Source organism: Sebastes fasciatus, chromosome 19 (assembly GCF_043250625.1).
Source record: "Sebastes fasciatus isolate fSebFas1 chromosome 19, fSebFas1.pri, whole genome shotgun sequence".
In the NCBI taxonomy this organism is placed as follows: Eukaryota; Metazoa; Chordata; class Actinopteri; order Perciformes; family Sebastidae; genus Sebastes; species Sebastes fasciatus.
Genome location: NC_133813.1, coordinates 25,763,974 through 25,780,562, shown reverse-complemented (window position 1 = coordinate 25,780,562; position 16,589 = coordinate 25,763,974). Strand labels below are relative to the sequence as shown.

General features: G+C 40.9%; 1 protein-coding gene and 1 long non-coding RNA gene across 2 annotated transcripts in view; one reads left to right on the top strand and one right to left on the bottom strand.

Annotated features, from left to right (window-relative positions):
• Positions 1 to 35: 35 nt before the first annotated feature.
• s1pr3b (sphingosine-1-phosphate receptor 3b) lies at positions 36 to 9,930 on the bottom strand. Its single transcript, XM_074617532.1, has 2 exons — positions 9,681 to 9,930; positions 36 to 6,080 (listed from the first exon to the last, which is right to left on the bottom strand). Exon 2 carries the CDS (start codon positions 6,001 to 6,003, stop codon positions 4,864 to 4,866), a length of 1,140 nt encoding a protein of 379 aa, XP_074473633.1. The 5' UTR covers positions 6,004 to 6,080; positions 9,681 to 9,930; the 3' UTR covers positions 36 to 4,863.
• Positions 9,931 to 11,060: 1,130 nt separating this feature from the next.
• The window catches only part of LOC141757355 (uncharacterized), a 29,518-nt gene continuing 23,989 nt past the window's right edge, over positions 11,061 to 16,589 (top strand). Inside the window, exon 1 of the long non-coding RNA XR_012591627.1 lies at positions 11,061 to 11,347. This is a non-coding gene — a long non-coding RNA (uncharacterized LOC141757355). The remainder of the gene's footprint in view (positions 11,348 to 16,589) is intronic.

Sequence of the window (16,589 nt, the reverse complement as noted above, 5' to 3'; positions counted from 1 at the left end):
TGCTAATGTCAAGAATTCTTTTATTTCTTAAGAGCAAATTTGTAGAATCACCTCGGCAAAATGTGCAACGTTTTGAACATATATATAAAGCAGTAACGACTCCATACTTGAATCTCTCTGACAACACGACAATTAGCTGTGTGGCATAAATAAATTATACAACCAAACACGCTGGGACACAAAAAGAACATGGCTTCTTTCCAGATTTCTGTTGATGAAAATGTGCCTTTTATTTGTACAAATGGTATCTTTCTTTTTCTTTTTCTCTCTCTCTCTCTCTCTTCAAAGTGCAATAGCTGATCTTCAATGGGGCATGCCTGTTCACTAGAGGTTGTGTTTCGCCCTGCTGCGTGTTGCTGCTTGAGACTACTGTTTGCTCTCTCTCTATCTGTCTCCCTCCCTCCATCTCTATTATATATTATAAATGTATCATTTCCAGATTCTAAATATAAATCTTTGTCAGAGGGAATCACACAGAAACTCACTATTTTGGAACAGGTATAGTTAAAAAAAAAAATTAAATAAAAACAAAGAAGTCCAAATGATGTTTACAGATTTAATCTTTTGGTTGTATGGGTTTATCATTATTCTGTATGACTGTTGGCAATAAAACCGTGAATGTGTAGAATCTCTGTTGTTGTATCTGCTGTAATAATAACATATTTCCAGTTCACTTGATTCGGCTGTTATGAGGCCATTAAATAGGTTATCAGTTGCTCTAAGCACCATAGATGTGGTTCAGTAGGGGCCTACTATGTTGTGAAAATGAAAGTGAAACTTAAAAGCAACACATGTAAAACTGAAACGTTACAGAATCTAGCTCCTGTCATAATTACTACGGTCACTAGAGGTCGCTGTCGTCTTCTTATACCTTCTGTCACCATGTGAATAGACAATAAAACCTACTAGTGGGTGTAGTAGGCCTCTATTGACCCACGTCTATGGTGCTGATAGTGACTGATAACACCTATTTAATAGCCTAACGACAGTCTAATCGGCTGTTCAGTTTCTGGTGGATGCAGCATTTAGCCACAGTGTCATCACATTTTCCTCTAAAATTTTAAAGGATTCATTCTTCCAAATTATTTATTTATTTGAAACTCGTGATATTTTGCCATTCAGATCGTTTTTAAGACTGGAATTTTGTTTTTGTGACTTAAAGCATTGAATACAAGATATAAAAAAAATGGCAATAAACAGTGTCCTTAGTTAGTTAGTCTGGATAATTCACAGAACACACGTTTTAAAAGGGATTTTTGCTTTGTACAAAAAAAAAAGAAGTCGTCATGAATATGGTTCACAGTGAGGTCTTATTAGGATTATTGGAATAACAGGGATGTTGTTTCTGGAAAAAAGATGTTGCTGTTTTCAATGCCGTGACTAATAACAAAACTCTATTCACCTCCATCCATTGTATTTTGGTGGCTGCAGAAAACTCTGATATCTCTAAACCAGAGGCCTGTACTACGAAGCAGGAGTTGGAGTTAGCGAGGTAACTTCAGGGTTAACCCTTCAGGGTTTTCCATCCTACGAAGGTGGATCACTTCTTACCCTGGTAGATCACCATGGTAACTGATGCTGAACACCTAACCTGCTCCGGAGCAGGTTATGTTCCAGATGAGAGATCAACTCGTATAAAAGTACCGTCTACTGACCAATCAGAGCTCAATGCAGTGATTGTATGATAATATTACACATATAAGAAGAAGTTACAGTCATAATCAGGCTAAAAACAACACAGTTTAAACTGACAAATGCAGGAAGGACAGCTGGATTTATGCTGTGGGTGTTTACCGCTTTGAATTATATTTTGATATCTATTTTTTTACTTGCTCTTGAAATAGTCATAGATGCCGCATGTTATTCACAGGGTGAAAAGAAGTGTATTCCATTCATCTACTACACTTCTAAAAGCTATTTATATCTAGACGACTATATATGACTTTTGAGTATTCCGTTAAATTAATAAGTCTGTTAATTTACGCATTCATAAATCGGGAGTTTTTTCTTTTACCAGCTGTCCTTCCTGCATTTGGCAGCTTCAACTGTGTTACTTTTAGCCTGGATTATGTGTTTAACTTCTTCGTATTTGTCTAATATAGTTTACTTTTCCTTTGTTAAATGTGCCGCTCTGCTGACAGAAGACTTGTCCATGTCTGTGATTGGTCAGATGCTGCAAACACCGGTTAACGTGAACGCACTCACAGCCAGACGGAGAAACCCTGGGTTGATTTTCCGAGTTGATAACCACCTTCGTAGGACCGTTTAGCGGGATCTCGGTTGTTAGGGTTAGTGAAGCCAGATAACGAGAAGATACCCTGGGTGTGTTGAACTGGCTTCGTAGTACAGGCCTCTGGACATACACAATCAAAACAACCTGCATGGCTAAATACCACAACAAATAAGTGAGAAAATAATACATAGTTGTTCGTAATTTGAGTGAATCAACCTCTAAGTTTCTCAAAGGAATGAATGAAGAGGACACTGCACATAACAAGCAAGGTTATAATAGTTTGGGATTTTCAATTTGTTTTTGTTTCATTTCATTTTAGTTTTAGTTTTCAGAGTGTTTGCTAGTTTTAGCTCGATTTCAGTTTTTCTAGAAAGGTTTAGTTTGAGTTGTTATATATTTAGTTTTAGTTTGTTATTGTTAGGACCAGGTATAATCTCAGAAGTATAGCTACATGTACATACAAAATACTTGTTGTATTTTAGTGAAGCAATTGCAGCATATAGCACCATCTCCCAGAAGGTCAAATCTGTTCAATATCCGTGATTCAATGTCACGAGAGTTAACAGAAATTCAGGTAGTCCTTCTTTTTTTCCGGTTGTGATATATTAGAGCTAAAAAAAACTAAAATTAAAATTAATTTACGTTCATTTTTATTTTATTTTTATTAGTTTTCAACCAGGCATTATGGTTTCAGTTCATCTTTTCTTAAAGGATATAATTTTATTTTTAATTTTTTTAGTTGCAGTTTACAAAAAATATTTTTCACTGGTTATTTTCTTTTTAGTTTCAGTTTCAGTTTACTATAATAACACTGATACCAAGGACAGGACTGCACTACTGGAAACATGATGTTCATTGTGTCAAAGCTAATATTTCGCATCATATAAATGACTGCATGTAGCATGTAGTATTTCTGTTTCACATGCTGCATTCACATGCTTCTTCCTTCGGTTTACCGGCTTCATGCTTCTACAGTTGACTGAGTTGACTTCTGGAATAATCTGATAAAACACACACACGCTTCATTTTGGTAGTAAAATTAGGACTGAAGAGTTTCTGTGCTGAACATGCAGCATGTTATGAAAATATCTAGTCATCATCGAGGATATCCATCATTAACCAGCAGATGGAGCCCTGGTATCACTCATATACACACACATGATGACGTGATGCTGCTGATGGAATGAAGAGAGTAGCAGCTTTGACTCCTCGGCATTTTTTTTTTGTCTCATTTACATTTCACATATACAATTTATAATGCAGTTGTCATTACAGTAACTGCACAGTATACTGTAGTATTACTGAGTAAATACAAAATTATACAACAGGCTGCATAGAATAATAAATAACTTTTGTTATTACACTAATAATTGTCTACAATCATTCTTCATTACAATATTTTTGCAGAACTATAATTGCACTTGCAGGTGATTTATCACTTCTTATTTGTCTTAGATCAGTGGTTCCCAAACGTTTTCATGTCGAGGACCCCTAAACTGACACAAATTAGACCACGGAGGGACCCCCCATTAGATAGGATTCTGTCCCTGAGTCCCCCATATGATTGGATTTTTGCTTTTAGATGTTTTATTACAGAAAGTGTATGAAATCCATGACCAAAATAGTCATACAATCTGTCATTGTGGTACTTGTGGGAATTATAGTGAAAATACATTATTCCCCTTTTTGCTGAGGATCCTCTGGGACCCCCTCAAGGTCCCCTGGGGGTCCCTGGACCCCACTTTGGGAACCATTGTCTTAGATGGTCACATCTGTAACCACGTAGGTAACGTTTTTTTTTGTTCTGTCAAGGGTAAGAGCACCATTCATTTGTCATTGTCCTGCAAAAACCACGCACCTCCAAAAATGTCCACTTTGAACAAGCTGAGAAAAACAGTTTCCAGCTTTGTGACGATGCATTTCTTTTCAGATAATCCAGTTGGGTTTTAGTTTATCTTCTCAACCAATAAAGAGTTTATCCTTCAGTTAAAATGTGTAGGCACGTGGTTCTAACAGGACGCCGATGAAGTAAGAGGTGATATTGGCCTCATGCATTTTAATTTCTTTTTACATTTTTATGTAGACGAATCTTTAAAAAAAACAAAAAAAAATACATCCACAGAGCTTTTATAAAGGTGTGGCTTTGCTTGAAAAAAAATATTATGATTGGGAATTTTGGCAGGTCCAAAATTAATATTTTGTTTATCCCTGTGGAAGATATCTGACGTTTGGTTCCCACTTTTAACAAGGCTTGTGAGCCAATAGTAAAACAATGTTGGTCGTTGGTTAGTGTGGAAAAAACGGATAAATGGCTGAGATTGACGTAATGTGCCTGGCAACGACTTGTTGTGAAGTAAATGCAATGGAACGGGGGAGGGAGAATGAGACATCTGGTGGCTGAATGTTATCAATGTTATCAATAACATCTTTAATCAGTCTAAATGGCAAGTGTGTACATTTTAATACACTTCCCAATTATGGATGGTGCAGATATATCAATACCAAGTACAAAGGTAAACACTGCCCTGCAGTCTAATAAGGAATCCTTCATTCTGAATCAATCACAACTCAAATTCCTCTTCGTCACCACGTTTGACCACCTTCATCCTTCCTACTGTCCATATCTTCATTCAGTCATTTCTGCCACTCTCAATGACGGCCTGAGTGGCCCCTCCAGCCACCACCGTCACCTCGCCGGTGTCCGTCTCCTGCCCCTTGTCCAGCTCCGCCTGCCTGGAGCTCTGCTGGTTCTGGTTGGGGTTGTTCATGCTGCTCCACGACTTGCTCCTGCTGCGGCTGGGCTCCAGAGACTGCCTGTTCACGCTGCCGTTCACGGAAGCCTTCCCCCGGTAGCAAACGCCACACACCAAACCCAAGAAGGCTCGCCTCATCTCGCGGCTGGCCAGGGTGTAAATCATCGGGTTCATGGCCGAGTTGAGCACGGCCAGTCCGATAAACCAGTCGGCCTTGTAGAGGATGGGGCAGCGCTGCACGCACGCCACGTCCACCAGGAGCAGCACGAAAATGGGCGTCCAGCAGGCGATGAAGGCCCCGACTACAATGATGACGGTGCGCAGCAAGGACATTGCGTGCTCAGAGTTCCTGTTCTTGCTCACCTTCTGGCTGCTGGACTTAACCAGGATGTAGATGCGGGTGTAAAGGACCGACATGGCTAAGAGCAAAAGCATGTAAACGGTGATGCAGAAAGCTACATATTTCTTGGTGTAGAGAGGGAGGATTATGGAGCAGTCGGGAAGGTTGTCCAGGCAGTTCCAGCCTAGAATAGGCAAAGCTCCAAGAGAGATAGCGATCAACCAACAGGCCCCTATGAGCAGAAACACTCTGTAGTTCTTATTGGCCTCATAAGGCCTCATTTTGATCATAGTCAGGTGTCGCTCTATAGCGATAGCCAGGAGACTGAAAATGGAGGCGCCGAGTGCCACAAACATGCTCCCCTCTCTGACAAACCAGAGAGCAGGCGAGAGCTGCAGGGTCTTCTCTCCCGACAGCAGCAGGTTGACCAGGTAGGCGACTCCGGCCAGCATGTCGCACAGCGCCAGGTTGCCGATGAAGAAGTACATGCGGTTGTGGAACCGGTGGTTGCCCCATATGGCCACCAGCACGGTGAGGTTCTCCAGGACGATGAAGCTGCATATGACGAGGAACACGATGGTCTTGGCGTCCACGGTGCCGGTGTTCGCGCCGAAGCTGGGCCGGTTATCCAGCTTTCCCGTGTAGTTGTAGTGGAGGTATACCTGAGGGTTGATCATCTTCAAAGCACCGGCTGCTGAAACTGGATGTCAGAAGTGAGCAAGGAGTCCAGTGTCAGCAGATCCACCGTGTTCAACTGCAGTGGGAGATGTGAGGAGTCAATTTATAGTTCAATATTTATCCAGCAATACAGCAATTAATGGTTTTATCTGATCTTAACTGAATAATCCAAAGGTCTTTAAAGGGGACATATCATGAAAAACTTTTCAGTGCTCGTGAACATACATCTGAGTATCTGGACTGTCTAACAACCCACAAACTGTGAATTAAGACAACCCAGTCAGTTTTTTTGTGCCCTGCCTAGATCAGAAAACATGTGATTCAACAAGCTACTCAGATTTTGCCCCCCTTCCTATGTCACATGCAGCCTCATTAGAATATATTACCCACAGCTTTTGTGTGTTCCAATACCACCATATTTATGGCAAAAAAAAGCCCAAAAAAGATTTAGTATGTCCCATTACATAGGTTTCGTCCAAAATTCCATATTAACATGCTATTTAGTACGCTAAAACAGTGTGTGAGCTATTTTACAATGTCCAGAACCTTAGTATGAAACTAGTAGTACGTGAATTGCATACTATTTCAGGTGAAATGTTTCAATATGCAATAACGGACACTACAGCAGCATAAATATCCCACAATGCAATGAGGCAGGAACGACAAAGTTCATAACGGACGTTGACGGACAGCTCTGTAACATCAATAACGCTTCAATTTAACTGTAAGTATAAGATTCCACTTTGCTAGGTGTGATATATATTTTAAATTAATTCAGACTTTGATTCTCACTAACCGTCGTTTTGGTCACATGAGGTTGGCACGGGTTGCCATGGTTACACGTCGCCAACCGGCAAGGAGGTTCTCAGGAATTGACGATGTAAATTACAGCTGAGTGTGTCCGAAAAAGAAACATACTGCTGTTTACATGCTGAACGATAGTACACCTATTGGGTATGTAGTGCAAACTATGCGATCTCGGAGGAAGCCATAGCATGTCAAATGCAGTATGCCATAAATACCAGCATGTCCTGCTATATCTGGTCGCATTTTGCGGTGTGCAAGCCAGCATGCTCTTCTGGCTATTCTGACCCACAATCCTCTACACAATGGATAGAGCGGGTCAAAGTTCAAAGTGCAATGTCATAACCATAGAAATAAAATAGGAGTAGAAAGGTGTTTGCTGTGGTGATTTGACTAGTACAAAAGAAAATGGCGATTGTTGTTATTGTGATAACAGAACATGTCAGTAGGGCCATAAAGCGTGGTCGCAGCTCGCTGGGAAGAAAATGGACGTAGCTCCCGGAGACAGCTGGCTGGCTAGTTAGCTAAGTATCTTGTCCCCAGGCAGAGGGACCATTTAGACCAGGCGCTGCCGCTGGCCATCATCCCGCTGGCCATCATCCCGCTGGCCATCAGCCCGCTGTTTGGCTCATTTTTCATAATCAATGCAGCACCATAGCCTGGCGGAACCACCCAAGAGCTAACCAGCCAGCTTCTTGCTATTCCACCATGCTTCAATGCCACGCTGCTTACAGAAAATTAGCCGAACAAAGTCGTCACTCATCTGGCGATAGCAATGTGCTTTCCTCCGCTGTGACAACAGTGCTACTGCAAGGAGAAACATGTTCCACCATATTGTCACTTATCTTACCCCTCCCATTAAAGTAACATAAAAAATGGTAGAAACTTATAGAAAATTACAGAACATGCAACCATCACAACTTTGAAATAAATCAGCTAACCATACGTAACAAAACCCCTGAAACAAACTGGATGTCCCACAATTCGTCCAGAGCGAGACGCAGTCTGTCCTGGCTCACAGGCGCCTCTGACACGAACAGTCCCTGAGCCACCGGTGACCAGTGACCAGTGACCAGTGATCAGCGGCTCCTCAGCAACACAGTCCCCATCTGGAGACCCCTCGTCCTGCAGCGAAGGAGCTTGAAGAGGAGAGAAGTCGGAAAGCACCCACCCCACTGTCATCCAGGTACGGCGGGGTGAACCCGGGGTGCACGCGGAGCAGAGAAGCTGGGAATTCACGGGGGGAAAGGTGCCCGAAATGGGGCCCTGGCGCTAATACATGGAGGTGAAGGTGTAAGAGGCCGAGGGCCCTTCCCCACGGAGGTGGGGACACCGAAGGGCCTGTGCGCCTGGCAGGGGACAGAAGCGTCCCGGCCAGCCTCGGCGGCGGAGGCAAAGACCATGAGGGCGGGTGAGGCCAGAGGAGCTGGCAGGCAGGAGGGGCTGTCCATCACCTCCCTGCTAGTGGTGATGTCTGGTGGAGCTGCAGCCTCATCTTCTGGCCCAGGGGAACTGTGCACTTTGCACTCCTCTGGGCTCGATGAAGCCTCTCCGTCAGACAGCAGGCCAGACATGAGGAACAGCTTCCTCCCAGAGTCCTCCCCGGCTTCTGAAGTCCAGCGGGTCCCCGTCGTATTTCCACATTTAAGTTATCAGTCTTTTTCTTTTTTCTTTTTTCCAAATAAACTTTGCTCTCAAACGTCACGAAACGGCGCGAGCACAGAGACAGGCCCCACATGTGCTCATTGCACGGTACAGCTAAGCTAATCGAGCTAGCTGCGGCTAGCCAGCAACAAAACTCTCGCCACTCAATTGACTCACTGAATACGTTCTTCTTTTAAGCTTTCCACGAAAACCCCACCGCTGCCACCAATGTAACTGAGCGGTCTTTTATGTGCGCCTATACTTATTTATGGTAAAATAAGGACACAGGACTCGCTCTTTCACCAACAGTCCACTCAATAAAATAGGTTACACTACTCTACTGCTCATTCATCCATATTGCAAAACCTCACCTCAGTGACTCCGTGACTTGCCGCAAGTCGGTTTAGTTAGAAGTCAGCCCGCTACAACGGTCGCTACGGCAACGGTACACATAAAAATGGCCACCGCTCTGACCGTCCTGCTACGCTGATTTGAATGGGAATTTCCGTTCTACTCCTATCTTCTATTTCTATGGTTATGACGAAGTAGTATGTCCCAGTTGTATGCATACTGCATACAACAGTATACTTTGAAAGGGCAGCCGCAGTACGTACTAAAAGTAAAAAGAAAAAGTATGCGATTTGGAATGTAGCCCTTGAGAACTACCTTTTGCAAAGGTGCGCCATATTTTTCTTGCAAGCCAATCAGAGCAGACTGGGCTTTTTCAGGAGGAGGGGTCTTAAAGAGACAGGCGCTATAACGGAGCGTTTCAGACAGAGGGTGAATACAGGTATATTCAGACAGACAGGATGAGAAAAATAATTAGTTTTTTTAACAGTTAAGCATGTAAACATGTTCTAGTAGAAACCCTAAATTAAAAAGTATGAACCTGATAATGAGCATGATATGTCCCCTTTAAAACTAGCAAATACCTGCAGAAAACCTTTAAAAACACACATTCAGTCTGCACCTCAAACACACCATGATGCTGTTTGTTTGTTTACATACTGTAGGAATATTGGACTGTTGCCCAGACTACCAGGGGCTCCTTTTAAAAAAAAATGCTATTAATCTTTACTTCAGCTTTTTAGACATTAAATTAGCTTTGTTTTGATCACAATCATAAACTATAGACCTCATCGATTTCACTTCCCAGTAGATTAGATGTAATTATCTCATTTGTGCGGAGCAGTCTAGTTTTTCCAGATGAAGCCTTAACTAAACTCACCGTGGGATGCTCCTCCGGCTTCAGTTGAGAGTGAAACGCCGACTGAGAGACAAACATCTCATGGCTGATCAGTCGATTCTCCGTCTCCAGTGTCCCAGGAGTTTAATGTTCAACTTTAATTCCTTCTCCCTCGGCTCGATGGAAGAGAGCAGCTCCTCATCTTAGATCATCTATCACTGATCTCTAAACTCCAGAGCTGTCGACTGGCTGGTTGGCTGAAGTCACACCTCCTCCTCCTCCTCGAAGCAATTTTATTTATTTATTTATTTTTTGTATTATTTCAAAATGACAGTATCCATAGTAACAGCAGAAAACATTAAAAACATTAACATACAGAAGAAGCATAATGAAAACATAAACAAAGAGCTGTGCCAAACATAAAAGGACAACAGAAATTAAACAAAACCAACATAAAATAAAAATAAATTAATAAATAAAAAGACCACGCGAGAGTATGACAATAATTTCACTTAAAAACGTTAAAGATATTGCATACATTCATTGTTTTCATTGCTTTTTTGTTTCGTGAGGAAGAAATTGTTGACAGATAAAGATCAATTTCTTTCATAAATACAAAGAAGTTAGGCTTTTATTTGGTAAATTTACACTTGTGAATGTGGAACTTCGCGAGAATTAAAATTAAATTAATAAGAAAAAATGCATTACTGTATTTGTCACCGTAACCATAGCAACTAAATATACTGTTTCTAAAGTACAGTGCAAAAAATCTGAGAAAATGTTAACAAGTATTAAATTATTGACATCTTTCCACAATTCACAGGTAAATTTACAGGACCAGAATAAATGAGAGCAAGTTTCAGAATGTGATTTGCAGAAGGAACAATTTTCTTTAACTTTTGAAAATCTGTGGTTCTGAATACATACATCAATGGGCTAAATTTGATAGACTTCAGCGCTCTAAACAATACATTCAAAATAAACTGGATCATGAAGCAAATCAAATCCAGGAGGTATGTGGAAACTCATCATTTTTTTAAGATACATATGTTGTAATAATATTGTCACAGAAATGTTAAAAAAGTCCCTGAGGAATATGTTTCAGAGTCCTATAAGTAGCCTATAATTTACATATTAATTTAATTTAATTACTAAAATACCTATTTTTTGTAGCTTGTGTTTTGTGGAAATTAGGAAATAATTAGTAAACATGTATTATCTGTTCAGGCCATGTGGATGTATTTATTAAGAGAAGGTTCAAGCATACTGTCAGCGTCAACCAAACATGAGCAAAATCGCGGAGTAACCAGTAGCAGTAACTGTAACGCGTTATGTAAGTACAATGATTTGCCGAGGGATGTGTCAATCACGCTTGCACACCAAAGTCCCGCCCCCCAGCTCTCATGAGCCAATAGGAGCCCGGCCTACTGATGCCAGTTCGGCTGTCCTCGAGAAAAAAACAAAACAAATGCAATGCGAGGAGAAGAAAAAACGGCATGTCAAAAGTTAAACCACCGAAATTATCTGAATTATCTGAATAGGAAAAAGAAGCAAGTTTTCCAAAAACAGAGGAATTCGTTGTTGAGGTATACTATCCTGTGAGTGTTAGCAGCGCGCCGTCAAGTCCGTTACCGCAGAAACTAACTGCTCCGCGTCAAAGACAGGAGACAGCAGGTGTTGGCACTCCCATGTTAGCTACATGTGAACAGGTAAGCTTTATGTGCTCTGTAGTCGTTGTTAAGTTGCTGATGAAACTTGCTCGCTTATATTTCATGTGTGTGTGTTTGCTCTGGTTTTAGGCTATTTTGTTTGAGCGTCTGAAAATTGGATTTTTTCCCTTGAAAATAGCTCTACATGATGCTTTCATGACTGCTGTAAGGAATCTGGAGCCAGGTTATTGGAGTTGTGTGTTGTTGCTGATATGGTACAGTGTTTCCATCCTGTTAAAATGATAGCGCCCCCTCTCGGTGGTTCTGGTTAGGGATGAGGGTTGGTTCAGTCCAGCTATATCTCATCAGGTCTCGTCATTTATCCACACATAAGAGTTCAGTAAAGTGATTTTTGCTCCTTTGTTTAAAAGGCTCATGAGTTTGTGAATGAGAATAATTTAAGATAGCTAGCTCACTTGGATGTTTAATTCATTTAAAATTAGGGGTGTGACGATTCACTCAGCTCACGATACGATATACGATATTAGGTTCACGATCTCGATACCATACGATATTATAACGCGCAGTTAACCGCCGAGCTATCTCGCTCTGCTTGTGTAAACGGCAGCGGTGGATGAGAGACAGCGGACAGAGCAAATTGAAACGTAGCTTTCCTCCATGTTTAACTGTTTCATCGTATTTATGCTTGTTTAGCAGGTCTAATAACGTATCTTTGCTTTACACTTGCAAAGTTTTATTGCACTTAGCAAGGAGCATAGAGTCAACTCATCTCTCCACCGCAGCCTCTCTAATCAGCTGTTCACTGACTGCACTATGTGTGTGTTGATGTGTGTGGAGCTCCGACACAGAAGCTGTGGCCTTGCGTTGGGATTAATTGGTTCAATTTCGGCGATGGCAGACCAGATTTTACTGTGCATGTGTTGTACCCCGAGAGGCTGCAGCTTCAGCCCCTGAGCCCCATATGTATGTAGTACCTATTATACCCTGATATCGCGATCCAGTTTTTCGTCTCGACGATGCATATCGTCACGTTTTTATATTGCGATATTTCGTGGCACGATATTTCGTCACACCCCTAATAAATAGGGAATGGGAATGTGACGTCACCGTCAGCAAGTCCGCCATTTTTGGAGGGTTAAGGGTAAGAGTTCCATCTCAAGTGTCAAAAGATAACACAAAACACTGCACAATGAATGAGATTCTTCTTCTTCTTTCTAATTCGTAAGGATCAATGTCATAATCTAACTTAAATTTTGTAATATATGGCCCCTTTGCCTCTGTCAACTTCTCTCTCTCCATTTGTCTTTCGCACGTACTTTATACATTTCTGATGATGAACGATTGACAGATGACAGATGAATAAATGAGAGATAGGTGACAGATAATAATCGTCTATCGAAGCTCCGTGCATTACCCTCCGAAAATGGCAGTGCGACCCAGAATGCTCCCACAACGCCCATTCCCTATAGAAAGATATAGACAGATGCAGTAGATTAGAAACAAAATAGCCTATAATACAAATCCATATATAAAAAGTGTGCTAAGTTCAAGCAAATTTCAACAATGCAACAAAAGCATTGCCTCTGTTTCATAAATATAGCTATCTTTAACAAAATCATGTACAGTAGCTGTCTTCCCTGCTGTGTTTCTGCATGACATGGACAAAAAAGAGAAAGAGCGAGCATACAATGTGCTGCAAGAGTTTACGTTAAGATGACTGCAGCCCATCCTTTGTTCTGGTCCTTCTGTCGTGACCTCATATCCAGGAAGGATGGGCAGGGCTGGCAGCAAGGAGAGGGCTCAGAGAGTCTGGGAGGCAGAAAGACAGATGATGACTCTGAAATAGATGTGACGGACTGGAATCTGCACTGCAGAGATTTTAAGACTAAAACTAAACATAAAATGACCAAAATGTGACTAAAACAATAAACTTTTACTTTCAAACAAAATCCAGAAATTGCACCAAGAATAATTGAGTCATGAGCTTTGTGCACACTATGTGACTATGACTCAAACGCTAAGAATCTTACCGCTTTACTTTATACGCTGCCACACATTTTAGCTGCTTGCAATTTTCCCCAAACTAAGCACATAGTGTACCGTGTTGCAGACCAAATCATTAAATAGCAGATCTCTTCCAGTGTCTGTGGTTATTAACCCAGAGGAATGTTTTGTGTGGTTGAATAAACAGCTGTGGTCTGGCATCGGTCCATTAGCATTGTTACAGTCACAATTCTCAGTCATTTCCTGCAGGTCGCACTGTGCCAGCAGCAATGGGAAAATCTCAGGGAAAAAGCCAAATAGTTACTCTGGACCCGCAGCAAATCTGGGACCAATCACAGAGTGGGTCTACGTAAAGGCAGCTGGATTAACAGACCGGGAACATGGTTGGAAAAACCTTGGGTTTTTCAGCAAACTACAGTGATGTGGGGCTAGCATCTGCATATACATAAACTTTGAGCCAAATATGAAACCATCAGCGAGTACAAACCCCATAATATGTGGTTAAAGTGCGTCTATGTCTATATGTATTCATAGACTACTGAAGAGGAGCATGGGTGGAGGGTTTTCACTTTTGCAGGACCACCCTCACTACTTTGTAGGCGACCACGTCTTTGGTTTGAGCGAGGCTGAATCTTCCTGTCATCTTTGTCGGCAGGACAGTAATTAAAGCTGTCTCTAGCTGCCATTTTTCCAGCATCAGGAGCTGTTCGTCTGACCTAAATCATCAATGCACCGTATGTGTGATTTCCTGCTATTATAATGCTATATTATTTAAGTATAAACCTACAAGCTGCAACCCCTCATTTTGGAAGTACTGTACAATAAAGCCAGCTGGTAAAACCATTCCTCGGGGAAAGTTTCCACTGCTCAACTGCGGCCTGCCCTGGACCTTATACAGTATACAGTTTCTGTGTGACATCGTCAGTGGTTGGAAGAAGTATTCACATGCTCTATTAACTAAAAGTAGCACACTGTAGAACTATGCCATTACAAGCAAAAGTCTGGCATTAAAAATGTACCTAAGTATATCAGATATTATAGGGCTGTAAAGGAATTACCCATGCGCTAATAATGATTGGCTCAACAGCGTGGTATTCGGTAGTGATGCAATTTAAATCTTTTGCAAATTACTTAATTTATCCTGATTTCAGTGCTGTAAAAATAAGAGTCATTGTTAGGTTATTAGTACGTATATTTAGGCTATTATTATTATGTATATTGTTGCTTTTTAAATGACAAAGATGACAGTTTTGAAACCAATTAAATACTTGTTTATTGTTAAATGCAGAGCACAGAAGGGCAATGAGGCGCAAAGTTTTTTCAGTTGAGACCCTTTGTTTGTGTCTGGTTGCCATGATACGGAATATCCGCAGAAGTAGGGATGTTAATAATTAACCGTTTAACCGTTAACCGACATTTAATTTTAACCGATTAACGCTATCGGTTAAAGCGGTTAAAAGAAATGTTAATAATTAATTAAAAAGCTGAGAAAAACTCGTCACTTAAAGGACAAAAAATGGTCCACCTTAAGAGTCCACCTTAAGAGAGTCTGAGCCGGCGTTACTCCCGTCTATAGCTCACTTGAGCGGAGAAGTTGTAGCCTCGTAGCATTTATTCACCGACAAATAAACTGTACACACACAGTCTGCTACAGCTACGTTCAAAGCTATAGCGCCACCAACAACACTGTCGGAAACTTGCTGAAGTTATGCACTTTGACAGACCGTATGTGTGTGTGACAATGGTGAGCACGAAGCTACCAGCAGAGCTACAGCTGCTAACATAGCACAAACACACACTCTGTGTGTCGGACAATCGCTATTGTTACGCTGGGCAGACACACAGCTGACGACCTGCTAAACTAAACTAAATGTGCGCTGGAGACTTTTACTGGGAAAATGGCTGCATGTCCTCGACACAACACGAAGCACCATGGCTGCTAAGTTAACGCTCCCAGACGGGTGAACTGGGGACTGTCTGTTGTGCTCATACACTGCAGCTGCATGGGAGGCAAAAATCTTGTCAGTTAGCGGTTAATAATTGGTTAACAAGGGTCGGTTATCGGTTAAGAACATTTTTCAAAGTTAGCATCCCTACGCAGAAGTAAAAATGTCAGGTACTGGTTCTGCTTGCTCTGGATGAAGGGAAGGCTGGTCTATATGTATTAAATTCTCCTCCATTATTGTTGTTGTTCAGCACTTGTAGCCTACATGTAACTGCTTGCCATTCCCTGCAGTTGGCTTGTGAATAGCAATAGTAGTATTGCAATATTGTGGTTATTGTGACAGCCCTAATATACTACTATATTTTTATTGTTATTAGTCTTAGTCGTACATTAACATATAATCAGCAGTTTAATGTGTAGTTATAACAAGTACTACTTTATACAGTTGGATATTTTAACGCATCATATTTTATAGGACGATCATATTAGGGGTGGGGGAAAAAATCGATACAGCATAGTATATTTCGGGTGGCAATATTGTATCGATTCATGGACGTCAAGTATCGATCTTTTAATATATAAACTATTAACCTCCTAACAATCTAAAGAGGTTGTAGCGGGCTCAGTCTTAAAGTTAGAGTGAAGATACTGGTATCATTAAAAACTAGAAAACCTAAGGAAATGTGAGCTTGTCAGAAAGAATGCTAAAAACGCTCCAAAGTTATGCTAAATTTTGGCGAGGAAAAACTGGCATGGCCATTTTCAAAGGGGTCAATTGACCTCTGACCTCAAGATATGTGAATGGAAACTCTGAGATGAACAGAGTGAAAAATGTATCTAATCAGATAAAACAGATGGTGACAAACTGAATAATTTGCAGTTGAAAAAGGGTAATAAATCGCAATATATCTTATCGCAATACTGAAATGTTTAGAATTGCAAAAAGATAATAACGTGACTTAACCAATATTTACAGCTGTCAAGTAAATGTAGTCGGGCTGTCAATCGATTAAAATATTTAATCGTGATTAATCGCATGATAGTCCATAATTGCACATTTTTATCTGTTCAAAATGTACCTTAAAGGGAGTATCTAATACTCGTCTAATACAGAAACCCTCACAGGTACTGCATTTAGCATAAAAAAATATATGGTCAAATCATAACATAGAAAAAACTGAAGTTTGAGTAAATATAGTTAGTTATTTTCCATCGCTAGACATTGTTTGTTGACGAAAATAAAACGCAACAGAAATTGAATATGAGACACTTGACATAGATATCTGAAAGAGGTTTGTACAGATCTATCTGCTTGCTGTGTGTAGATATAAC

Coding starts and splice junctions, on each gene's coding strand:
- s1pr3b (XM_074617532.1), bottom strand. CDS start 6,003: ATGATCAACCCTCAGGTATACCTCCACTACAACTACACGGGAAAGCTG.